Genomic DNA, 26,007 nt, shown 5'->3' with positions numbered 1-26,007 from the left:
ATTAAAATAAATTTTTATTAACGATTTCAATAGTTTAGGCAAGAATAGCCAAGATGCTAATACAACCATACTTTACAAATGACTGCACAATGATACAACTAATAGCAAAAAAATCATGACAAGAAAAACAAGTAATCATGCCATACATGAACAAAACCAAGAATGATCTATGAAACAACCAAAATTAGTAAAAAACACAAACAAAATAAGCAAAAAATAGTAAGCAATTTACAACTGTGTCAGAAAAAACCAAATTGAAATTGAACAAAGCTATAATAAAAAATAATAATAATAATAATAATAATAGTACTGATAATAATGAAATAAAATAAAATAGAACAAGTAAAATGACAATATTGACAGCCACAAACAAAAACAAAAACTACCACCTAATAGCTACTAACTAGCAAAAACAAGGAGCAACAACAACACACAACAGTAGTCAAGCTCAGAATTGAGAGAAAGACCAAAACCAATGGGAAAAATTGCTGATAAAATTGAAGACTGGGTATCTCAAAGCTTGAAAACAAGAACACACACAAACACACACACTTACAATTACAGGAGAAATGCGTTTGCGGCGAAAAAGCTCGAATAATCTCATCCTCATCCTCACAATCACACCTGGAGCCTGGAAAAGCAATCGTGCACTCCGCCATCGCTCCCGCAATTATCCGAATGGCGCTCTTCCTCAGTCCACACATCCCCATTCTTGCTTTCTTCTCACACCACACTTCCTCGCTTTGTAAATTCGCGGTGCTCGGAGCTGCGTAGCGAGAAGCCTCCAAGTTACGTTGCTGCACAAAGATCCAACTGCTCAAACAAGCGGGACTGAATTGGGTGAAAAATGGAAGTGGGTGCATATGCCTCGCCTGTGGCGAATTGTCGCACGTTTTCGTTGGCGTCTACTCGAGGCAGCGCACAGACGGGCAATACCCATCATAGTAAAGTGGCTGTAGGACGAGCATTGCAATTTTCTAGTGTTAAGTTGCTTCAATCCGAGCTGCAGGTGTGTGGCAGGAGTGGGATTCGTGGCGTGAAGCATGTGAGAGGGAGCAGGGGAGTGTGTGCCCAGCTTGCGGATCCCAACCAGCTTGTGGATGGAGATCAATCTAAAGCCGCCGCGTCGAAGTGTATCCTCGTTGTTGGCGCAACCGGAGGTGTAGGTGAGTTCTTTCACGCGACCCTTGGGATTGGTTGGCCATGGCTGTGGCTGTAGGCTCTGAATTTCCCCTCGTCTCATTACCCTCACCTCGCGCACCTTGCTGTGTTCTTGTGCGTCGTGGCTTTCCTCAGTCGATTTTTTGGTTGGGTTCCCACGAATTTGATTACGAAGCTGCCAGCAGCTGGACATGAATTCTGCAGAAACAACTCACTGTTCGCGCCTCGGGAGCTCCTAGAAAGTGCCCAACCTCATAATTTTTGGTCGAGTCTACCATTGAAAGAGCACATTGACAACGTTCTGCGAGGCTGGATTTTATGGATTAGGATTTCACGAAGATGTAATTCCGTGCTGTGCAGTGCGATCCCCTAGCTGGAAGTGGAGGTAACGAGAGTGCCGGGATTGTTGTATTTCTCAGTATTGTCTCGCTGTGTGCACTTATGGACAGCTGTAGAAACGAGAGATAATTAAAAGAACACAAAAAAAAACAAAACAAAACAGAGAATTGTGACAGTCGAGAGTCACGTAATGTGCGAGAATTAGCACGATCAGCAGCTTTGCTCCATACCCAAGTTGGCGACTTACTTTGCTAGCCATTTGATGACCAGATTGTATTGATTTTTTGAGGTCTGCGAATGGTATGACATTCATAGCATTGCAATTCAAACCAGGGTGCCATAACCAGTTTCCTCATCACAACTGCATAACAGTATTGATAATTCATCTGTCTTGGTTCCCTTCCACCTCTTGTGCATGTCTCCACGTCGCTCATAAATTCACTGTTAGCGTGTGGTGAAAGTCTGCAGATGTCTACGATTCAGTCTGTCATGCATACTTTGTGTTTTTGTGGCTCGATCAGATGAATACAAGATATTGGCAGCTGCTACTTATTGCGCTGACAATGTCGTTTCTTGACGTTTAATTCCAGGGCAGCTGGTAGTGGCAGCTTTACTGGATAGAGGCATACCTGTTAAAGCAGTTCTTCGTGACGCAAAAAAAGCTCAAACTCTCTTCGGTCAGCATGATCCAGAGGCTTTTCAGGTATGTCTCAGTAGAGTCTTATATCTCACCTAAGTCATCTCTTCGATATATTTTCTTCCCTACTTTCAAAACACGTACTGAAATCTCTGTGCCATGTGGTTGGAACTGACACACTTTCGCATGCTGCATATGTGTTCTCCGTAGCTAGAATTATTCCTGCTCGCTTTGGCCCGTTTTAGAACTTACCCTTATTTGTGTGCATGGCAGATCATTATCCGTGCCTTCAATTGTTTTAATGACTTACAGCGCTTTCCGTTTTTGCAGGTGCTTGTTGGAGACACACGGCGACCTGAAACCATGCCCTCGTCTATGTTTGAGGGTGTAACTCATGTGATATGCTGCACTGGTACTACGGCGTTTCCTTCTAAGCGTTGGGATGGTGACAATGGACCAGAAAAGACAGGTCCTCATATTTCTCGCTATCATCTTTTACCTGTCTTAATTGCTAATGATGTCCGATTCTGATGAGTAAATGATGAATCTTGTCTAATTGATATTGCACTGACTAGCTGTTATTGAGGTGAGCGTTGCAAATAAAATATGAAACAACCTTCTATTTGCTTGCCATTCAATTGATCAAACATATTGGACAAAGTTTCACTGTAAAGCTTATCTGCAGACTGGGAAGGAGTGCGCAACCTGGTGGCAGCTGTGCCAAAGAGCGTCCAACATGTCGTGTTGGTGTCATCGATAGGAGTTACGAAATCCAACGAGCTTCCATGGAAGTGAGTTAACATCAACCCCTTTCTTCCTGTCACCTTTGTGCATGTACATGTGAGGGACACTCTTTTAAAGCAAGCAATATTCTCTCTTCACATTTTAGGTCCACCTGAACATGTTCGTATTCAAGTTTTGTTGGTTGGTACACGCGAGTTGTTCCTCTCTATTTTTTCTTGTATCACAGAGCGGAATTCTCTTTGTTTTGAAGAAGAAGCTATCTTGAATTAATCCCTTCGAAAGGAACCAAACCGTTTTGCTCTAGGAGTTGATACTTCATCGGTATTGCATAGTAACTTAATTTTGTACAGTATACATGATATTTGCGCATACCATGCTGTGTTATCTGTAGTGAATTCAATAGATGTACATTCAACAGTTTTCCCGAACTTAATTGTATTGTTTTTTGGTGGAATGGGATGATTTTTGCTCTAGCATCATGAATCTTTTCGGAGTTTTAAAATACAAAAAGATGGGAGAGGAATTCTTACGCGACTCAGGGCTTCCTTACACTATCATCAGGTTTGTATAACCTGCCCTCACATATATTAAGCCAATGCTATTTTTCCCTAAAAAATGGGTTATATGCCTTCTTTGACTAGCACTTCTCGAGATTTTGTATTTTGAACTGCAGATTCTATAGCAAAATTTAGTTGCAAAATTTATGTGTTGAACATTCTATGTGCAGGCCAGGTCGGTTAACGGACGGACCTTACACGTCTTATGATCTAAACACATTGCTAAAAGCCACTTCCGGTACTCGTCGTGATGTGATTATAGGCCAAGGTAGCGTGCATAACCTACTCAAACTGGTATTTATTTTTCTTTGTAATGGACTCTCTGCGAATTGTTAGCAACAGAAAAGGGCTGTTGTTTGTGCATAACACACCCAAACTGTACGCTCACAGATCAAACACAGCAGACATGTATGTTTCTATCCTTCTCTTATTAATCTAAATGTCTTTCACTCTGCTTGATTCCTGCAGGTGATAATTTAGTTGGGGAAGCAAGTAGGGTAGTGGTAGCGGAAGCTTGCATTCAAGCACTAGATATCCCATGTACAATTGGACAAACCTATGAGATCAGCTCTGTCGAGGTCAGTAAATATTTCTTACTCAAATTTGCCATAAATCTTGTTATTGTTCATACTTATTCTGAACATCTTAGTACACCAAAATTATATATCCCACCGTTGGTTTTATAGAAGCGTGTAGTTCTGTTTCTTCTTAAAATATCTAGAATACACGGCATTAAATTTACCGTAACCAAGTTCGAGACTGAAGAAGACTTGATGTTTGGGGAACTACAGGGAGAAGGTCCAGGAAAGGATACCGCCCGGTGGGAAGCTCTCTTCAGAAACCCACAAAAGCCTTGAAGTGCAAGCGTAGCAGCACCCATCTTGTTTGGGCATCTTTCTCCTCGAGCCAGCCTTAATTTAGTCGCTGTATGAGCCGAGAATCCAAATAAGATTTACTCGGCAACTTGACTGGGTTACATGTTCCCCAATTTGTACCATGTTTCTTCTTCGCAATGAAATTGCGATATTGCCTTCGGGCACGGTAATGCTTCGCCTGCTAAAACGAATGATACTCTGACCGTCAGGATCCTGGAAGGTGGCTCTCATTGTTGACACTCATGATGAACGCACAGCTAGAGGGTGTCAGATGTCTGAGGTTCAGAGCCAGCGTGATTTGGTTGTCTCGTTGTTTTCACTCAATGGGAGAATGTTGAAAAGTACTGACGTTCACCGCTTAGAATAATTATTTGCGAAAACATTCGAATCTCTTAACCACAAATTTAATTTTTCACTTCAAGGCAGTTTTACAAGTCAGTAAAAACTCTGCATTCTACCGTCGTTTTTGAATTGAAGCAATGGCGGAAGTGTTAAAAGCCTGCAATGTAATTCTATGTTTCGAAGTAATGCCCAACATTAACCACCACCAGGATGATGAAAAAAACCTTCATAGAAAAAGTCGTATTTCTTCTACACATGGCTGCCTGAAGAAGGCAAAAAACTACGAATTTCACCAAGTTTCATATTGTCAGCATGGGAAGATGCCCACTGGAACTTGTGAAAGCATCATTAACATCAAATGATAAGCTACAGAAAAGCACACGTCCCGTGCAGAACCGATCAAACTTACCTCCATCGTGCAGGACTGTGCACTCATCGTCACCACAAGCGGAAGTGGACTCAAACGGATCTCGCGGAGCAGCTTGAAACAAGAGAAGCTGTAGCATCGCAGCTTCACTCGATGGTCAAACCGAAAAGTAATAGATCCTCACTACCCAGTAGGCATCATATTCCTTGCACGACGTTGTCGGCAGCAGATTCAGAGGATTAAACCCGACGTGGTGTTGGATGTGGACTTCCGTTGCCTGTACACCTCCTGCGTATCAATCAGTGCTTGTCGTGCATGATATAAATCGTCGAGGACGTATTGTATAGACTGCAACGTTGCAAAGCGGCAGTGAACACGCATCCATCACCTTTCTGGACGATGGAGTACTTTGCGTGATTGAGCTCTACAGCTAGACAAGATGCAGGAAGGTTAAGCTTTCGTCCGTAAGCGGGCGATAGTGGAGATGGTGGAGATGGGGAGAGAAAAAGTGTAGAGGAGGAGGAGGTGGGGTGGTTCGCAATTCAGTGCGTGTTGAGAGAGATTGGGTGGAGAGAAGGAAATTGCGGGCCTCTGAAAAGGAGAGACGAGAGCTGGCTGCGAGGAGGTTTGCAGTGCAAGAGGTATGTGTGATTTTGGAGGTTTTAAGGAGCGAGTTTAATTGGAAGAAGAGCGAGGAGGAGGAGGAGCCTAACGCGGTGAGTGCATTTGTAAAGGTGAATGAGTGAGTGAAGTGGTGAATGTCATGCACGATTCTCTCTTTGGCCGTAGTGCTTGAATCTGTTGGTTTGTTGGATTGCTGGCGAAGGTTGCATCTACATCGTTGATTCGACGACGCAGTGAGGCTGTCCCCTTTTCGCATAGTGAGTGCAATTGAGTCGTGGTCAAATGTGAGGGTGGGCCTGTCGTATGATGGAATTGCAGGACAGTGGCGCATCCTGTCTGCAACAGGCGAAAGTTCACACCTGAAGGAGCTGTAGCCAATCATTATTAATTGTTGCGGCGTGAATAGCTTGTGTTCTTGTGCTCTTTTTCTCAGGGGTAAGCTAGTTTAGTTGGAGTAATGAAAGAATTAGAGAGGAAATTTGCTGGGAAGATGTGCTGTTCTATCGAGGCAGTGAAGGAAAATTTGCCCTAATGAGGCGGGTTAGGATTAGATCGTGTCTAGATGAAGTTGTCCCTGACTCTAAGCAGATGACTTTTGAGAATTTATTCTATGGAGTGGCTCTGACTAATCTAGCGATTCATTCCGGGTTGATTCAGCAGATGAAGTACGAGTTAGGTTTATGAGTGGCTTCACCCATTTTCATACAGTTTTTTCGGGTGCAGATATGACGACAATTCCAGGGGAAAACGCCACAAAACCACTGCTGCAAGACCACGAAGGAACTTCTAATGACGTGGAGCATGGAGACTGGATTGGAGATAAGGAGAAATTCAGTCGAACATCATGCTCTCCTTCTACTACAAAACTGGAATTGCTCGAGTCTTTCGACGATGGTCCAGTCGGTGTACTACAATCTGATGCTCAGACCGTCTTAAATATCGTAAGTTCTTAGCCCTCAAATAATTCATGCTTGGCTACATAATTAAGGCTGTCCTTGAGTCTATTTCAGGCCTCAGCATTATAGCTCTTCACAGATTATGCAATTCTTGTCAGAATTCATCCTCTCTTTTGAAATACTAGTGCACTAAAGACAGCACTGAAGTTTTTTGAGTTGGATACAGGTGAACCTATACGTTGGCGTAGGGTTACTGAGCTTGGGCTATGCCTTTCGTCTCGGTGGTTGGATCAGCTTGGTACAATCCAAAACCTAATCTTCTATCTTGACCTGTCTACACTTCAATCTTACTCAACTGTTTTCAGCATCATTGAGCGCTAAAAATACTCTGCATTGGTTAACCTCGGCCTTCGCAAGCCTGTCTTCTTGATGGTTTAAATTGCAATGTGTAGGTGGTGTTGACAGCGGTGAGCTATATCTTTGCGCACTCGGCAAAGCTAATATGTTGGTCATTCGATAAGGTCCCCAGATCCATGGTGCAATCATACCCTAATTTGGGTACCACAGCAATGGGAAAGCTGGGTCACTGGATGGTACATGTCAACTGCATGACTCTACTTAGGCTGCAAGTTAAATTTAGGGCCAGATTATCATGTGGGACATAGTGTGCTAGCTATTCTACTGTTATATTACTGCGAGTCTTTGATGATGTGTAACGATATCTACATGATTGTAGTAATTGCTCTCATGTACCGTTCTTTCTGTGTGAATTTCTTTTACACATGGAACAATAAATTTGTAAGTTTGTGCAGCATTATTTTAGCTTTAGTCCCGTAAAGCTGTAAGCTGATAGCTGATCACGGACAAGAAATGGTGGGAAACGATAGGTGATGGTGATGGCGCTGGCAGAGTTCTTTGGAGCATCCTGCATGTGCTTGATTATTGTCTGGCAGTCTATTGAGATGCTTCTGCGTTCGGAAATCCTGTGCCTGGGTTCTATGTGCTTGTCGTCAAGGTAGCTTTCTCACGGCAGAATCGCTTATCTCTGAAGGACTTTATGTAGGAAAGCTTAGCCTGCATGTCAACATCTCCCCGTGTAACGTTTGATATCTATCTGCTGTTGCAGGCATGCAGTGATAATAGGAAGCACTGTGATCATGCTACCAGCTATTTGGATTCGAACTTTTTCACGGCTGACATCCATAAGCTTCTCTGGGGTTATGTCCTCTTTGCTTCTGACTGCAGGTATGCTTTTGTGCCTCCTCATCATAGTTTGAACTTTTCCAGCAGCCTACACGAGATGCTGATTGTCTGCACGGAGACAGTGGTTGTGATTTCATGTGCAGCGGATCCAAACCGTGAAGCAATACATGATACTTCTAGCTTATTTCATGAAAGTGTCAACTGGGAACATTTACCCATTGGAGCTGGCATACTGGTTGTCTCCCTCTCCGGTACATTCAATGCCATTTTTAAACTGCATTGAGTATCTATTGCTAAGAGAAGTTTGTTTGCATGGTAACCCTCCGTGGATCCTGATATAACTTTCTCTATATTTCTGGATTTTAATCGGAGTGTTAAACTACGCTACCCATGTCTTCTAAAGTTTAGAAATTAGAGGGTTCCTCACAAAGTTTGTACTTTACCTTATCACTTCCTAATTCAGGTCATGCGGGCCTACCTTCAATGCGACGAAGCATGAAGAATCCACAAAACTTTGAGCATTGCTTAAACGTGGCATTCACTTTGATGTTCCTCTTGTACGTCTTCCTCCCTCATTTTACATGCCATCCTTCGCTTGATTGGAATATACCTATAACTGGCTCGACATGTGTGGCAAATGTTTGAATCCCAAGGTCCTATTGTGAATGGCAGCTCCTTAAACGGTTTCCGTTTTGAACATATTATTATGTTGCTCACGAGCAGCTGGGTGCCAGATATGCCACGATGGGGTCCATTTCGTATTTCTACTTTGGAGGTGCTCTGAAGGTCTTGGTGACCGCAAACTTGAACGAAGCCTCTGGGGTGACGGGGTTTGTTCTGCTAAGTCTTGGCAAATTAAGGATTACTATCAATGAGGCGGTCACTGTACTGGTGGCTATGAGCGCATACTCAACAATTCCTGTACGTTATGCAAGCATGAATTCCTTCCTCTGATAGTTGAAGAGCTGGAAGATCCTCACTTATCTTGGTTTGTAGCTTTAGCCAAACGCAGTGCGGTTGAGTGTAAACAACTTCTTGCACATATTTTTTTTTACTGCTGCTCGTATAGCAAGCCACACGCATGCTTACCTAGTAACACGGCTGCCATGATTACCTGCGTCCGGGCTGGTCCCAATACATACTGTGGACGTCAATTCGTCGCTTTCTAAACGCTTATCTAAATGGGTGTGGTCGCAGGCACTCATATATGTTATAGCAGAATTGATAATGGACATGATTTATGGAACTACCTCTTCCCATCAGCAGAACCGTTCTCCAGGTATCTAAATTGACTTGTTTCTGCTGAGGTACGTCACGGAAAGGGTGTAAACCATCTCTGTGACCTTCGAAGTTCAGGATTCGCCACAAGGAATCTCTTTTGTAATGCATTTCTCAGTTCTTGCCATCTCAAGTAAGGAAGTTAAAGTTGTTCCCTCGGTTGTGCATATGTTTGGATTGAATACTCAGATTCTTCGTTAAAACTAACTTGTAATAAAAACTAATCACTGGTCCTGTCTTGCAGGTGCAGCCGATCTAATCGCCAGAACGATAGTGATGGGCCTAGCCTACATGGTGGCCATCCTCGCGTAAGTTAAATGACTTGTGGTTTTTGCTGGATACAGTCTCTGAATCACACCAAGCAGTATCCTAGCATGGTCTAGTTTCATCCTAAGATAGGGTACTTTGGTAACATGCACAGGTACAATGTGCTGGGAAGCGTGGAATCCACTGTTGGGGGAGTGTGCTCAGTTTCAGTGTCTCTCCTACTTCCATCCCTTTTCTACTACAAGTAATCAACCCATCCAACTCTCATCCAACTCCCTTGTGACATGCACTTCCTGGGAAATCAATGTTTCCAATTGTTTTTGCGGGGTTTTTCTATAACTCTATATCTGAAGGTTGTTAAGGGGTATTCGTCTAGCTGATGAGGTTAAAGTTTTGCAGTTTCTTTGAAGTGTAGTTGTGGGACTGCTCAAATATGTATTAGTTGCCTTGTGCGTCCGGACTCGTTCGCCATGTGCTGCGCACTATGTACAGTCATCAGAATATATTGCACACCTACATCAATTGACATGTTTTGGATTTTCATTTATGGGGCAGGTTGTACAAGGAGGAGCTGAGTGCCTCCAAGAAGGCCGCAGTACTTGGGATGTGCTTGTTTGGTGTTGTGTGTCTTGTCGGCATTGCAACCATCAATGTCCTGGAGCTCGCTAATATCATCTTGGTGTGCGAGTAGACGAAGTAAAACAAATTAGATTGATTTCGCTATCAGCCTCCCACCAAACCTTTTTTCTGTCTGCCATTCTCTGCAAAAGCAAGCAAAATCTGACCCTGAGAAGCATTGCTGATTTACATTCTGAAATAGCCCCGTCAGGCCAGACAGAATTAGCTCCCCTTCTGGCTCAAAAAAATGTTCACCTACCTCATGGAACAACCTTTATACCAATTCTGGATCAGAGAACGGTGATGTGCTTTTTTCATTATGCACCTTTAAGTATGAGGTACAAGTACCTATTGAGTGTATTTGGAGTACAATCACATTCAAGTTTGTTGCAAGATACCAGAATTTCTGAATGAAGGTCCAACCTCCGGTCAGTTCAAGAGAAACAATTGTACTGTTAATTTGACTGCATAGGTGATTGGTTCGACTGCAAGGCAATGATACAACAGGGCAGATTATGTTTGGAATCGACTACGGCAATCCTGCTGGTGGAGGATCATAAAACACGTAACCCGCTCAGGAAAGTAAATAAATAACGGATATTTTGGGATTTAAGGCAGTTATGTTCTGAAGCCAGTGAAGGTGTCCATTGATGAAGCTATCTAGCAAGTGGGTTGCACAGGCCAGAAATGTAGGCCAAGTGAGGGTGCAATTGTAAAGAGCACTAAAGAAAAAAGACGGGGAAAAAATCTCAAAAAGTGATCATGTCTCCATTAGACGAGAGGGGAAAAAGTAGAGAAAGAAAGGGAGAGAAGCAAGGGAAAGCCCCACCCCCTTAAGAGATAAAACAGGGAAAACAGAGGTGTTATCACAATTCAAACCTCCTCCACAGCTTTTCACTGTCTCGACCTTCCACATTATCACTCCCCATTTTGTTGGCTACATACACAATCTATCCCCTTTTTGGCCCCCCAGCAATTAATCCTCGTCATTCTTTCCAACCTTTTCTCAATACTCTTCTGCAAATGACACCCCGTGTTTAGAACACTTATGTTAAGACCTAATCACAAGGTCTCTCACGAGCTCAGAAGACAAAATCAGTAATTCTCATTCTCCCTTAACAACTTCAAAGACCATAGTTGAATATAGTAGTATGAGAACGTTTTCTTCATTTAGCTCCGCATTTGGTCTTCTCAATTCCGAGTACTAATCCCCCATCAATTCTTCACCACCAATCTTCCACTAATAGCCATTTCTGATGTTGCTTTAAATAAACTTAAGTTTATTGGGAATTGTCCAAAGATGGGTGCTATGTTCCAATGAGGTTGAAACCGAAATCAAATTGAACCCAGCACTGGTGCGAGACTCTCCAGCTTGTGCCACAGGGGCTTGACTTCAACCCGAAACCTGGGCCCCTAAGTGTACTTCGAATCTCACGAATCTAATCCATAAAACATGGATGTTTGTATGAGTGTGTTCGTGTTTGTGTATATGTGTGTATTTCAGTGTTTGCGTTATGGATAACAGGATCACGCCATATCTCGCTTGAAGAATGAAAGCGAGTCTACACACGTCGCAACCTCGGTACCCAAAAACCCCTAGATCGCTCTCTTCCGGTTCTTCTCCGCTTCTCCGGAGTAGATTTCCTGAAACCGCAACTAGCACTAGTCTCCTTTAAGCAACCATGGCCAGGCAGACTCCGGGAAACTCTCATAGAAATACGAGACGCAGTGTGAACAGAACCCAAGTTCAGGACGTAATTGGGATCCTAGGGGGACAATGCTACTCCTAAACCCGACCCCACCAATAAAAGACCCCGTGGTCGTGCCCCCCCCCCCCCACAACCCCTCCCTTGCCATCATGAGCTCTACTGCACCCTACGGGCCGGTATAGCCCCCTCGGTTTCTGAACAACGTGGTGATAGGTGGGCTAAGTCTGTCCATGGGTGCACCGCCCCCTTCACCCGTCCTAGGGTAAAACAAACCCAAACTTACCCCATCCATTGCCAGCCTGGCATGCCCGCTACGTCGGATTGGATGCAACCAACTGAATTCTGCCAACTGGAGGGAGATCACGTGCAAAGGGCGAGGGGGAAAGGATGTGGGTCCCATCCAAGCGTGCGCGGGCTAAAGATTGGGGGCAGGGCCAAGTGGGCGGGTCCTGCACGACGGGTCGTCATACACTGTATGGTAGTGGCAAGGGGGTGTGGGCTCCACGCCCGTCCCCTCCCCTCCCCCTTCGCCGTATGCGAAAGGGTCAAGTTCTCGTATCCGATATTACCTCCGTTTTTAATACGCTGGCGTATTCGTGTACGAGGCTATTTGTGGAGTTATCTTGGTAGTGCCCATAGTAGCGAGATTTTTAGCGCCACGTAGACTCATTAAAAAATGGAGTAAGTTGATACTGATTTCCCAATAGTGCTCAATATTCTGGTGATATTGGCTTCATGATAACGTCATATCTTTAAATATATATGTATATTTTTTTTATTAATATTACTTAATTTTTTGTCATTTTTTATTAACAAGGAATCAAAATAATTCGAATATGTATTCTAAATCATTGTTGACAAGTTACATATGTTGCTAAATCAATCCTTTTTCCTTCGAAATATTGACTTGGTCCTTTATTAAAAACAAAACATAACTTGATAGGGATCTCGATTTCATACCACCCCCAATGTTGTCTGATGTCTGTGAATGTACACATGTTCGTAAGTATACTCAAAATTTCTTTAAGCTCATAATAAATAAATAATGATAATAACAAAACAACGTTGTAATACTCAATAACTGCAACTCAATTGCTAGTTCCATTTGATTGTCATATTTAAAATAACGAGCTCTTGTGCTACTTTTCTGCAAGGTAAAGTCAGAAATTCACAACTGTGCTTCAAACCACCAACTCATCTCTAAAACTACTTGCCATCTTCTGATATAATCTGGCATAGTTGAAGGTTGTTCGGACTATTCAGTTAGAACATATCGAAATTAGCCCTACTCTTGCTGAGTGCTGTGAATTTAATCCCCCTTTCTTTGGTTTCCCAATCAGAACAAAAAGGGACTTCTAAAATATGTTTTACATATGCTCGAAAGTCCAGAAATAAGGCCAAGGAATATGCTGGTTCAAATTCGGCATTCTCCCAAAATCGGCGAATCCTACAGTGCCGTTGCTATGGAGGTAGCTTATCCCGGAACCACAACTGCTACTATTTACGCCCATGTCTATCTGCTCTGGCTGCTGCGTCTGTTTTTGTGTTGAAGTGTTTATCAGGGTTTTGGTTCTAATTTTGCGCATGGAGCAAGGGAATGGAACACAAAGAGAGACTATAAGTGTGCTTTTAGTTCGGGGTTGGCAATGAGGCAGTGAGGCTTCTTCGATTGCCCCGTCGCGGTTCTTTTGCGTCGACCAGAACCCTCTGGCGCAGGTTGGTTGTCGGAGCAGTGCCTGTAGCAGTCTGCCCCCTCCCCCCACCTTTTCTCATCGAATCCATCTTCATCTTCGTCATTTTCTTCGCCTTCTTCTTCTGCTCCGCCCCCTCCTCCTTGACTTCCTCCCCTCCGTTCTTATGTCCATCTATTACGCACCAATCCAACCTGCCAAACGGACGTCGTTGCTACTTCGGCATCTCTTCTCCGCGGCGATTGCGTTTCCATGCCCAAGCTCGTTCGCTCTATTCGGGGCCGATTGGCCATTTCGTGCCTATAATAAAATCACCGGGGTCTTTCCTCGCAAGCCTCCCAACCCTTGATAAATAATATGCAGATCATTATCTTCTTTTAAAGTTAACGTGGAATGCCATTTATAAGTATTATGATAAGAGAATATTCCTTTTATAATGTTAATGATAGCATTATTACCCTGCAACATTGGCTATATATGTCTCTTTGTACCCGATCTCATTCGTTTGCAATTATTAAAACATCATAATATGTTCTTGCACATTCAACTTGAAGCGGCGTTGCAATAATAAAACAGAGCATTATAAATAGTGCCCCACAAAATATAGATATACATATATCAACTTCCCAATGTTACTGCTTGAAGCTCGTTCTTTTAATGAAAATTTGATACATCGGTCAATTTTAATGTCAATTACAAATGAAATCGTACTGTAAATTATGAAGGGGACAAAAATATAACAAACAAACAAAAAGTTCTTCAGAGAGAGTGAGACTTGCAATTTGTCGGTCAAACCCCAGAAACCAATGGTCCTGAAAAAGGCGGGGGGAGTCATGAACAAGATAAAAGTGAACGGATCGACCAGGACAAAAGCGAAAGGTTCAGGTTCAAATAAAGTGAAAGTTCAGAGGCGATCGAGCGAGCGAGCAGTAGTGCAGTGTGAGGCAGAGCTCAGTGGGGCCAGGGCTGGGCCAGACCACCGGCACAGCTCCCAGGGAGGATTTGCCACAATCTTGCAGGTAAGTCCCCTCCATCCATTCATTCATCTCTGCTCATCTACACATACACCCGCTCATCCATCCACATGAACACTTTTCCGTTCTTCCTTTTTCTTGAACCCTGGCTCCAAACACGATGCGTCCTTTCGACGCTTGCCACAGCTTCCCGCCTTTACACATTGGAAGTGTGCCATGTACCCGGACAGTAGTAATTCCATGAGGAGGAGAGAACATTAAACCCGTACATATAAATATATTCACCACTTTCTACAGAAGGTAAACAAAGAAGTGTGGGAAATGAGAGACATCGGGATATATTGCACGGAGGAGGAGGAGCCAAATCCTGAGTATAGACATTCCACAGCCTAGCTCTTGGCTCACCAACAGGGAGCACCCTGAAGGGACAGTTTCCACGTCAGCCGATGTAGGCACGCACTCGTTCACCCCCTCTAAGAACACAGGGGACTCGATCGAGTCAATGGTGGGGGAAAAAGTAACCCGGAAAGAAGGTCGAAGCCCCAAACCCTAATTCTCGATAATGTCTCGGTGGAATGATCTCCACCTTCCGTTGTCATCCGATCCGACTGTGTTGGGACAGACGACGAAGTGGTCGCTCTCTCGTTCCCTTCCCGTTCCCCTCGTCCGGATAAGTTTCAGAAAATAGGGGATAAAGACGGCAGCAGCAGGGCTAAACTTAGGGCTCCCCCATGTGCAGGATCACCGGATGTGCCGGTGCCTCCGAGGCGCCGTGCACCGGTTGCTCAACGAGCTGGATTGCCGTTGCATCGGGTCGGGTGGGATCGGGTCAGGTCGGGTCGGGCCCTACCCGAGCCCGTGCCTTCCTCTCAACCCTGCGCGTCACTGGTGGCCAAGCCTCTGTTTCGGTATTCGTGCTGCATTGGAATCCGCGACCAATCATGGCGCGTCGTAGAAGCGTCCCGGAAGCTTCCTCTGTCATTGCGGAGGGTCACGCACGTCCTGGAGGAGCCGCATAATTGAGCCCGGGCCGGGTTGAATGCTTCCGTCTCTCGCTCTTGTCTTCCTCTATATCGCAGGTGGATGGATTTCACCGCTGTTGGATGGATTGTGGTAGATGAACTACTGATCTGGGCGTGGACAGCAATCGAAAACGTAAAAGACAAGTGGATCCATTTCCTAGTAGGAAATTTTGAGGAATGGAGAGTTTGAGGAATTGGCAAATTGCACCTGAAGTAGGAAGGTATTTAGTGGTAAGATGTTTATACATGATGTTTGTACAAAACATTATTGTCTGATATTGGTTTTACTTTATTTTGTAATCCCTCACATCCAATATTAATCTTTTTCAGAAAGTAAATAATGAGCTTGTTTGAAAGCTAGATGTGATGGCGATTGTATTTTTCTTCTATTTGTTATTTATTTATTTATTTATTTATTTATTTATTTTTCCCCACTAAAAAGATCGCAGAAAAGATCGATAATCCATTGCCACTTGTGTAACAATTCATGCCCAAGATTTTATTCATCGCCATACCACTTGCACCAAAGAGTGTCACCCGGCCGAGTAAAAACATAAATAAAAAATAAAAAATAAAACCCTGAACCCAATCCAACCCAACCCATTGGGCCAGGTCAGTCGAATATGAAAAGGAGTTTCCCAAACGAGAGGAGGAGATCCTTTGGCAACGTGGGAACAGAACCCAAGTCCATTCATTTAATTAAAACTTTGTCTGATCTGCACCCCCCAGCTCAGATATTTTCCCCCAACAGAAAGCTGATCTGGCATTTCTTGCAAGCCAACCCAATTCCGCCACGTGAGCCCATCTCACTGGACACAACCCAGATACTATCCAAATAAAAAATCAAGAGTTAAAATCAATGGAGAAGAGGAGCGCGAAATAATAAACTTATAAATAACTACAGAAGGGGGACAAATGGGATTCTGAAATGGGGGGCGTGAGTCTTGTCTAATATCACAACTTGGATCCAATGAGGGGGGGGGGGAGGGGGTCGGAATGAAGCGAAGGCTAGTGTTAGGGTTCAGACTTGTCCACGAGGGATGAACCTACATGGGTGAATGTAGGAAGAATGGGTTAATGGATGAATGATGCCAGGATTCCCCATCCATAAGAGTCTTATGGGTTCCTTTCATGGATGGATGAATGGATAGATGGGTAGGTGTAAGAATGGTTAACGGATGAATGAGGCCAGGACTTTGTTTATTTGCCAAGATGGATGGATGTATATTGGATGGATGAAACTTCCCGAATCCATCCCCATTTTCATCTATATCCATGACGTTTTTAGAATCAGCTGATGACGTCATAATTGTAGAATAGAATCCATACAAAGACTATCTAGGCATTGAGAATTATGACGCCATCAGCTGGTTCTAAAAGAAACCACTGGTGGAATTTTGTAACCCACTTTCCAAAAAGTGGTCAATGACTTTTTTTGAAATTTTCGTTATATGTTTTTACTAGTATGTAAAAGTTAAATTGAATAATATCAAGATTTTTTAAAAAAAAATTCAATGGTATTTTTAACACGGCACACTGTTCTATTTCACTTTTGTTTTAATTCTCCATTGTTTGAGAGACCAAAAATAATAAAAGAAAAGGAAAAGAAAAAGGAAAAAAGGAAAAAGTCTGGGAAGATGTATGCAAAATACCAAAAGTTTATGAAGTAGGTAATTTGAAATGGTCTGGTGTTGAAAGTGGTGGAAGATCATGTTTTAAAAATAATGAAATCATTCTGATTGTAATACAACATTTTCTGAAGTATCATTACTTGAAAAAATATATCTTAATCATAAATTGGTACCAGTATCAAGCCTTGTGTTTTAGTTTCATTTATCTCTTCTTCTGTGTTCCTGATTGATTTTAAAAAGGTCTATTCAAAGAATGAACAAGGATTTTATGTTACTATATATATATATATATATATATAGTGGTGCTTGTTCTTTGAAAATTCTTTGAAAAATAGAGGTACACTGTACCTGATTACATTGATAACTTGTCTGTTTGTGCATGATTTGTATGTGTTTGTATATCCATTTCTTTTAATATTTCTTAACATGTAGTGACACAAAAAATGTCACGTATATATAGAGCAAAGAATTCATTGTTGATGTGTGCCATTTTGATGGAAACAACTATTGAAGATTTAAGACTGAAATTTACGGCTTGATAATATGTTCTAGTATATTATTACCATATTATGTATATTAAAAAATCCACCATTTAATTATAGTTGAAAAATAAATGAATCATTAATTGAATGAACCCCTGTATCATGATGTTGATTGTTAATAAGATATTCCAACACCCAATTATTTTGATGTTTTTAAATGATTTCTTTTTGGGTATCTTCGTATAGATAAATTCATATTTAAATCATCCCAGAGGTACAGCTAATTCATGTATAGTTTTTTTCATTTATTTTTTATTTGTCAGAATAATCACTGCTGAAATGAATGATTTCATATTTCAACTATTAAGGCATCACAGAATATGACATTAGAATCAAATAATTCAAAAGTAGTACAAACTGAATATTAGTCCCCATTCAAAGTTAGAAATGCTTATTAATTGAATCATTGTGTTTGTTCTAAAACAGAGCTGCTTAGTTGCAACATACCAATCATGCATTAAGTTTCACTATGACATAGTTGAACAGTTTTTTCATTCAGAACGGTATGAACCCAATACTCTGAAAATCATCAGTGAAATCATGACCAAAAGCTCATTCTATATTTCATAGTTTGTGCAAAGAACTTTTAAGAAATAAAAATAAAAAAAAATCTTTTGATATGCATACATGTATGTTCTTACATGTACATACACCAGAAAAGCTTAAAACAAATCATGTGTTAGTTTGAATGTAATGTGAGAATATATCTTTAGGGTGCCAATATGCTAAACAGGTTTAATGTTTTCACACAAGTTGTCAGTTAATATGAAGGATCAACCATTAATAAAGAACAAATATCATTATATTTGGTTCACAGCATGGTGTTGCTTGCATTGAAACGTAGAGATAAAAAGAGATATAATTTAATTGAAATAAGTTAAGTTGTTGTTTACTTTTTATGGAATATTTATTATTATTATTATTATTATATATAAAGTTGACGATATCAGTGTTGCTATGAAGAACTCAAGAATTAACAATTCTGTTTCAAAAATTTATTACTTATATTTTCATAAAATAAATATCACAATAAAACTTACAGTGGAAAGACCATTAATGCACAAAAAAACATCATGTTTTTGACATCTCTTATACCAAGAATGACACATGTTATATGTTATTGACAGTAGGATAGAATGTTGGTTGTTTTAATGAAACCTATGAGGTAGAAGGAATATGAGTCACTGTTATAAATGTATATATATATATATATATATATATAAACTCACACTTATTTTTTTTTTAACATTGTAGCATCAGATTCATGATCTTTCAAGCTCTTACTGAATCTTGTTCACTGACAAGCATGTACGCCACATGTGGTTACATGTATTGTAAGCCAACACAACTTTTCAGACCCATTGATTTTTTACCTAAGCTCTCTTCACAACATTGTACCTCCACGAAACTCCATTTGAAACATCCCGTGTACTACAGCACGGGTTGAATTCCACCTAAAAACCTCCCCTCTTTTTGTTTGTTCGTATGAATATGTAAACACAAAACACACACACTCACATACATACACAATCTAGCAGTTTTTTACAAAAGAAACAAGAATCAGAGCACAAACAATCAACGGAGTTCAGCGACGCTGTATCAGAATACCGGTAAGATTGAAGAGGCGTATCAGCAGCTTGTGCATTGGCGTCGATACGCCGTAGAGTTGCAGTGTTTCTAACCAGCGCAGACAGGGAAGTGAGTCCACAAGTCACGTCTAGATTTGGGTTCACAGTCGACTGCTGAACTGGACTGGCTGGACCGTGACTGATTGCGACGGTCACAAATTTGTGATGCGATGCTAATTCTTCGGCGTGTAAGGCTTAGATTGCGAAAGGGGTTCCACAGTTTTAGACCTGTGGACCTGCAGTAGGAGAAAGTACAACTGGGAGCTGACCCGGGCGGGCTGGATGGCTGACTGGCCCTCGTGGTCACAGCGATGAAGAAGACTAGATCAAAGTGGTTCCCGGTAAAATTCAAGTTGCGGAGGCTGGAGACCGCTTCTTTCCCGGGAGGTACTGCTCCGAAGTTTCTGAATTTCACGCGAGCAGATTCCCCGTCGACGACGGGAGCCCCGTAGAATACCTGGACACCTAGCCTCGAACGAAGCGATGCCGCACAGAATAAGGCGGCATCGTGCCTAGGATGACCGGATGAATGGACCGGGTGCCGCTGATCCTGCACACACCAGCTGAAAGGGCCACTGGCTCTGGCCCGATGGTTATGATCCTCCAGAGTCGGTCTTCCTGATTTACTCGCGATTGTCAATTGTCGAGAATCTCGAGTTGGTAAACAGGGCAACAACAACCCCCCCTCGCAGGACGGATCTCTTCTCGTCAGTGGGGAGCCATCATCGGGGAAGTACACCAGCAGGGAGGGTTAAAGATCGAAAAGAAAAGCAAAGAGGCATCTGGCAACTCGTCATCATAGTTTTCCATCACAGACGTAATCATTCCGGGGCTTTCTGGTCGAGGCACGTGATTCGCTGCGGGAGCCCAAATTTCTAGACTCGGATGCTTATTCTCTGCACCCCCTTTTTTAGCACGGTTCATTCCAGTTGATGAGAGCGGTCCTTTTAGCCGGTGATTGCTGGTTGTGTTGCTTATTCCAACTGGACTGTCTGTCTTCGGTGTTGGTGGAGTGCAAGTGCTTGATCTTTCCGTGTTTCAGCTCAGGTCTGTTGTGGCACCCTCACTACCGATCGCCACCTCGAGCTGGTGAAGAGCATACAGCCTGTGCATCGTCTTCGGTGTAATCTTCTCTGTTCTGAACCGCCATTCCATCAGTAAAGTCTTAAGGACAGTAGTTTGCATTGCGGAGCCTGTACTTGAGCATTGAGCCTCTTGATCACTTTGCAGTGGATTCCTTCTCCTTCACCTATGCTCCAAATTTCAGGCTGTGTGTAGTTTCATTTCCTCGCTTTCTAAGGTTCAGATTCAAGAGAGCTTCCTCTGACACCTCGCGAATTTGATGTAGTTACAACACTTTACTCTCAGGTTCATAACTTCTGCTTCATTGGAGGTGTATTGTGTAGATTTTAGATGATTGTGAGTTTCAAGTGGTTCTCATTAGTAGCGTCTCTCTGGGTAAGCTTAGGTGGTAAACCTTCAGACAATGTGCCAGGAAGTTGTTAGTCCATCATCTCTCATGTCTGGATTTGTGAAATTGTTCATCTGGGAGGCACGCAACTTCTCCATTTAACAATTTTTACTAGACACTTCCAAACAATGACTCTCCAAATTTTGTCCAAGCGGTCGTGCCCTGTTGAAGTAGGTCCATCGGCAAAGCGATGGAAATCTCAATCCAGCTGGGCAATCGAGGGCGTGGCCCCGGTTGCAGCGACCTCTGCAGCAGCAGAAGCAGCGGAAGGGTCAGCTTGTGTGAAGCAGGAAGACCCGATAACACTGCAGGAGCCCACTTCAGTCCTGGATTTACAAACCAGTCCGGGGCGGTCGTCCTCCTCGGGCTCTTTGTCATCCCATTCCAGTCTTTCCGGTGACGAAACCAGCTTCCCTTCTCTCGCTGGAACTGACATATGCAGCGAGGACCAAACCTCCAGTGAACTGCTCCCCGTCTCGACTGTTGAGAGCGTGCACAATGACCATGATATTGCCAGCTGGATGGAATGTATGGAGGATCCTAATGGACCCCTGGCGCTCACAGACTTCTCCAAATGTGAGGAGGGTGGGGAGGTTCGTCAGGCAGAGGTGAAATTAGATGGAGGCATCGAGACTGGAATTGACCATTTTGTGAACGCAGACATCGATTTTGGCTTCGAGCTGAGCTTGGACGATAACGACCATGAGGCCTTTGCGAATTACATGCTCTCTGATCCCGGGCTCTGTCTTATGGACGAGCCGAAATTTCTCAACTTCCCCGAAGGATTTCAAGATGCCCACAGGCTGCTGGAATTAGGTGACTCCCTATCATCAATGATAGATTCCGCCCCAGGAATTGGAGTAGGGGAGGTTCAATCTAGCGATGCATCGTCTACTCCAGGAAGCGATGTCTCTTACGAGCCTGGGTACAGTGGATCACAGAACTGGGAGTCCAATCCCCTTGAGGTGCAACAGCCCCTCGACAGTGGGCTTCAACTGGTACACCTTCTGTTGGCTTGTGCTGAAGCCATCGAAGAGTCCAATTTCGACACTGCTCGGCCTATGCTGAGTCGTCTGAAAGCCATTTCGAACCCATACGGAGACCCCATGCAAAGAATTTCGCTCTACTTCGCCGATGCTTTGAGTGATCGACTAACCAAGGAATCAGAGACTCCAGTTTCAGCTGCTCCGATCTCATCGCCTGTGGAGCTGGACACTGACCTTGCCTATCAGTCGTTCTATGAGGTTCTCCCTTTCGCCAAATTCACCCATTTCACTGCTAATCAAGCAATATTTGAGGCTGTTGGTTACCACAACAAGATTCATGTGGTGGACCTGGATATCCAACAAGGTTTGCAATGGCCGTCTTTCCTCCAGACGCTGGCTCTTCGACCTGGAGGTCCGCCGAGTTTGAAGATAACCGCCGTAGGAACGAATGCTGCATCGTTGCAATTAACCAAGCGGCGGCTGTCCGAATTTGCCCAAGCACTTGAAGTGCCCTTTGAGTTGATTGTATTAGTCGAAGACTTGGACAACCTTGATAAGGAAAAGTTCCAGATAGAGCCTGACGAAGCTCTCGCCGTCAATTGCTCCCAAGTTCTGCATCGTCTCTCTGGCAGTGAAGCTGTTCTTCAGAAGCTCTTGCTGCTACTACGCAGCCTTAATCCTGAGGTGGTCACTCTTCTCGAAGTCGAAGCAAACCACAATGGCGCCAACCTCATATCTAGGTTCGTGGAGGCTCTCCATTACTACTGCGCCCTCTTCGATGCCCTGGAAGCTTCTGTAAGCAGCGACAGCCCTGACAGGTTCCGCATCGAAAACATCACCTTAGCTTCAGAGATACGGGGCATTGTTGCTTTGGAGGGCAGCGGCCGCGGTGCCCGCCACGTCAAATCCGAAACTTGGCAGAGTCATTTCACGAAATGTGGATTCCGCAACCGGCCTTTGAGTTCATATGCCGTGCAACAGGCGCAACTTCTGCTCGGGTATTTCGTCACAGGGGAAACCCCGACGTATAAGCTTTCAGAAGAGTTCGGTGTGCTGATCATGGGGTGGCAAGATACCCCCGTCATGGCTGTCTCGTCGTGGAGTTGCTAACCCTTGTGGGCCTGGCGACTTCGATGCGCAACGAGTTGAATCAATCTAGCGCGAGGAGCCGCCGAAAATGACAGTAGAAGTAGGATAACTCATGTACAAAAGTGTATCAGTAGGTGTCTCTGAGTGGGTGCCGATGGGTCTAATACCAACGATTGGCCCTGTAGATGCTTGGCCCTATTAGCGTAGTTTATTTGCGGATTAGTGCCTGCTTAGAACGTTAGTAGATTTACTGATCTATTGTTTGGTGTGCGCAATGCACACTGGCAACATTGTACATATGCAGCCTAACTGAACCAGAGAATCTGGTGAAATGGACCGCAACCCTAGCTTTCGTTCTCCCGCGTATTCTTCCCTTGGATTAGTACTGCTCAGTGTTCAATGTGTCTCATGTTCGTCATATGTGTAGGCCGCACTGTTGCTTTTCACTCATTTATGTGGTGATAGTCAAGGTCCCGGAAATCCGACGTCTACAAAAAAGAACACCGTCGCCGTGCCCACTTGACCACACATTCTCTCAACATTGGCGGAGGGATGTGAACCATCTCTCTGGTGGTAAACTTACACTGTGCTCTTCAAGATCTGATGAGATGTGCCTCCATCTGTTCACTAATACCTCCTCGTTCTGTTCCCGAATCGGAACGAATGTCTATCTCTTTCGTACGAAGCCACCTCAATACAACCATGGGAAGGTATATGTCAAGTGATCATGATTCCATGCAAACCATTGACCCAGTGCAGTGCGAATGTTGTCCAGTAACACTTCAAAGGCCCATTTATGCAAGTCAACTTCTCAACATGTCGCGTGAAATCAGTTTGAAGAATCTTCTGCGTCAAAGTGTGTGCTAGTTTTCAGATTTTGTTCCCTATGTGTGGTATAGATGGATCATTGTGCACGATCATTACTCTACTTGTTTCGATCTAAGAACCCATATTACGTGCTAATTGAGGCACATCTCGATGACGGCTGATGCAACTGCTTGCTGCAAGGCGTTTCTTCTGCGAGGTTCACCACAAATTCTTTGAACCATTACTGTGATGAAGACGCTACAGATGAAACAGCACAAGAAAAGATAGGAAAACGAGTACAGGAAGTGTGAAGGCCTACAGAAGCTGGTTTAACTACCCTAGAACGCGTTAACGGAGTATTGGATTGGGAAGAAAGATGATGGTTCAAACGTCCACCACACTACCACGGTGTTGTCCGTTGATGCGCCACGGCGGATTCTCTCACCGACTAACAACAGACCGAATCGACAGTTTCCTGACCACTCCCGAAAGTTGCATATACTCTAAAACTAAGGTCGGGAAAGACACCAAGCACACGACAAGTAGATTTCAGGAATACGATGCCCAGAACGATATGAAGTGGTGAGAGTTAGCATAGATTTCAAAGCACAGTTTCATGTTTGCATCTAGTCTTCCAGGCCTGAAGAACTGCTGGCTCAACTGTTGAAACTCAGCCATCATTGAAAACCTCACATCCTTGTTTCAATACTCCAACTCATAGGATGTCAGAAAGGGCACCTTCGCTGCACATGTCGTTTCAACTTGAGGCGGTTTTTCACTACGTTTCTGGCATCTCACACCGACAAGAAGTTGTGCCGAGGATTCATATTGAAGCGAAACCTTGACAACACCTGCTCTCTCTCAAATAGTCCTTAGTGGGTGCCCAGGATATGAGGGAAAACACATGGGTTTCGAAGTCGCAACACAAGGCAATCCAGCACAAGACTCAGCATCGAGGGAGAGGTTTGAATATAACCCATCTGCCTCGTGCGATCCGCCCGCTTTACAAATAGAAGCATTAAATATCATAGTTGAATTGCATCTTCACAAAAAAAATACAAAATTTTAAATTTGGAAAACAAAGTATAATATGGATTATAGACAATCATAAAAAATAAAAAATTTATTTAAAAATTATCTAAATGTGGTACATCTTTATTAAAATCTATTTTTAGTAAAAGCTACTGTGATTAATTTATCAATTATAAATGTAAATTCATTAGATTAAAATTTTAAATTATTTTACTATGGATGAAATAGCAAAGAATTTGATTTAAGAGAAGGTTTTAATGCCCCAATCTTTAAAGAATAAAAATATGTATTAAAATCTAATAATTATAAATTTTGATTATTCTTTTTTAACACAAAAGATATATATATATATATATATATATATATATATATATATATATATATATATATATATATATTTTTTATTTTATTTTAATTTTTTGCATAGATTAGTTTTAGTTAAAAGCTACTAAAAAATTTGAGCTTCCAAGAGTATGATGTGGAACTTAAAGCATAGTTAAAACATCCCTATCAACTTTTAATTAGTTTTTATTTTCTTTATTGAAGACTATCAATTCTCTTGATGGAATTCTAAAATCTTATGTAATTATCTTATCTATTTTTTTCCCAAAGAAATTACTTGCAATCAAAGATCTATCATATCTTCTTAATAAAGTCTTACTATTATTTTGTTAATATTTTATTTATTTAATTAGCAAGTTTTAAAGCATGCTCCTATATTCTATTAGATTAATCCAAATATGCATCTTTATTAATATTATATTTTTGAATTGCATCTAAATTTTACATTGCATTTGAAAAAGATTTGTAATGTTCAAATTAGATTGGATTTTCTACAATAAATTATCTATAATAGATAATCAAACTGAGCATGGTTTCTTTGCTTGATATATTTCAAACTAAGCAACTTTTTAATTAATATTGTGGTTACTATCCAATTTATCTTTTTAGTTGAAAGAAATAAGGCTTTAAATAGGATGTTATTTTTGTAAGAGTTTGTAGCTTTGTTGAGCTGTGTATGTCATAATAATGCATTTGTTGTTCTAATAATAAAATTCAAGATTAAGACTTTGACATTCAATTGTCTCAAAGAATAATATAATATATTTATCTTTTTTATATTTAGCTAATTTGTTTTATACTATTCCAAGTATTTTAATAAAATCTTGAATTGTATTTATGTTATTTGTATTATTTAGATTCATTGCAAGAGATTTAATTACCATATTATTAAGATACAAGAACATAGATAATACTTTAATTTTATGATTTTTTATATTAATAGGTTTAGATATTACAAATTATGATTTCATATTCATCAATAATATGAAAGCTCTTATTTTAAAGACAATTTAAGAGAACATGGCCTAATAGAAGCTCTCCAGTCTAATCTTTTTTTTTTTTAAATTGTGGAGATAGTAGACTCTCTTCTAACAAAATCTATTTTTGTCTTGAATAATTTTTTAATAAATCAAATTAAATTATAATTTAATTTTAATTTTATTAAATATAAATCT

The 26,007-nt window shown here is 42.1% G+C and overlaps 3 protein-coding genes across 6 annotated transcripts; all 3 read left to right on the top strand.

Moving 5' to 3' along the window:
• Window positions 1–711: 711 nt before the first annotated feature.
• Window positions 712–4,483, top strand: LOC112295347 (uncharacterized protein At5g02240). The gene is made up of 8 exons (XM_024546796.3): window positions 712–1,166; window positions 2,091–2,203; window positions 2,468–2,606; window positions 2,823–2,928; window positions 3,356–3,442; window positions 3,609–3,706; window positions 3,907–4,016; window positions 4,230–4,483. The coding sequence occupies exons 1-8, from the start codon at window positions 848–850 to the stop codon at window positions 4,293–4,295; spliced, it is 1,038 nt and encodes a 345-aa protein (XP_024402564.1). The 5' UTR covers window positions 712–847; the 3' UTR covers window positions 4,296–4,483.
• Window positions 4,484–5,180: 697 nt separating this feature from the next.
• Window positions 5,181–10,268, top strand: LOC112295346 (amino acid transporter AVT1B). 4 transcript variants are annotated; one of them, XM_024546793.3, is made up of 14 exons: window positions 5,275–5,738; window positions 5,965–6,081; window positions 6,370–6,587; window positions 6,769–6,840; window positions 6,995–7,135; window positions 7,430–7,557; window positions 7,669–7,787; window positions 7,868–7,996; window positions 8,209–8,302; window positions 8,480–8,666; window positions 8,943–9,024; window positions 9,268–9,331; window positions 9,445–9,534; window positions 9,846–10,268. In XM_024546793.3, exons 3-14 carry the CDS (start codon window positions 6,372–6,374, stop codon window positions 9,979–9,981), a joined length of 1,458 nt encoding a protein of 485 aa, XP_024402561.1. In that variant the 5' UTR covers window positions 5,275–5,738; window positions 5,965–6,081; window positions 6,370–6,371; the 3' UTR covers window positions 9,982–10,268. The 4 variants fall into 4 exon arrangements, with proteins under 4 accessions (XP_024402559.1, XP_024402561.1, XP_024402562.1 ...); XM_024546791.3 differs by lacking the exon at window positions 5,965–6,081 and having other exon boundaries at window positions 5,181–5,738; XM_024546794.3 differs by lacking the exon at window positions 5,965–6,081 and having other exon boundaries at window positions 5,416–5,738; window positions 6,355–6,587.
• A 9,456-nt stretch (window positions 10,269–19,724) lies between these two features.
• Window positions 19,725–23,008, top strand: LOC112295414 (DELLA protein RGL2). Its single transcript, XM_024546954.3, has one exon. It carries the CDS (start codon window positions 20,705–20,707, stop codon window positions 22,670–22,672), a length of 1,968 nt encoding a protein of 655 aa, XP_024402722.1. The 5' UTR covers window positions 19,725–20,704; the 3' UTR covers window positions 22,673–23,008.
• The last annotated feature ends 2,999 nt before the right edge of the window (window positions 23,009–26,007 follow it).

Source organism: Physcomitrium patens, chromosome 18 (assembly GCF_059467195.1).
Source record: "Physcomitrium patens ecotype Gransden chromosome 18, ASM5946719v1, whole genome shotgun sequence".
NCBI lineage: Eukaryota > Viridiplantae > Streptophyta > Bryopsida > Funariales > Funariaceae > Physcomitrium > Physcomitrium patens.
The sequence above is the reverse complement of the archived record's forward strand: the minus strand, read 5'-3'. Positions and strand labels throughout refer to the sequence as shown.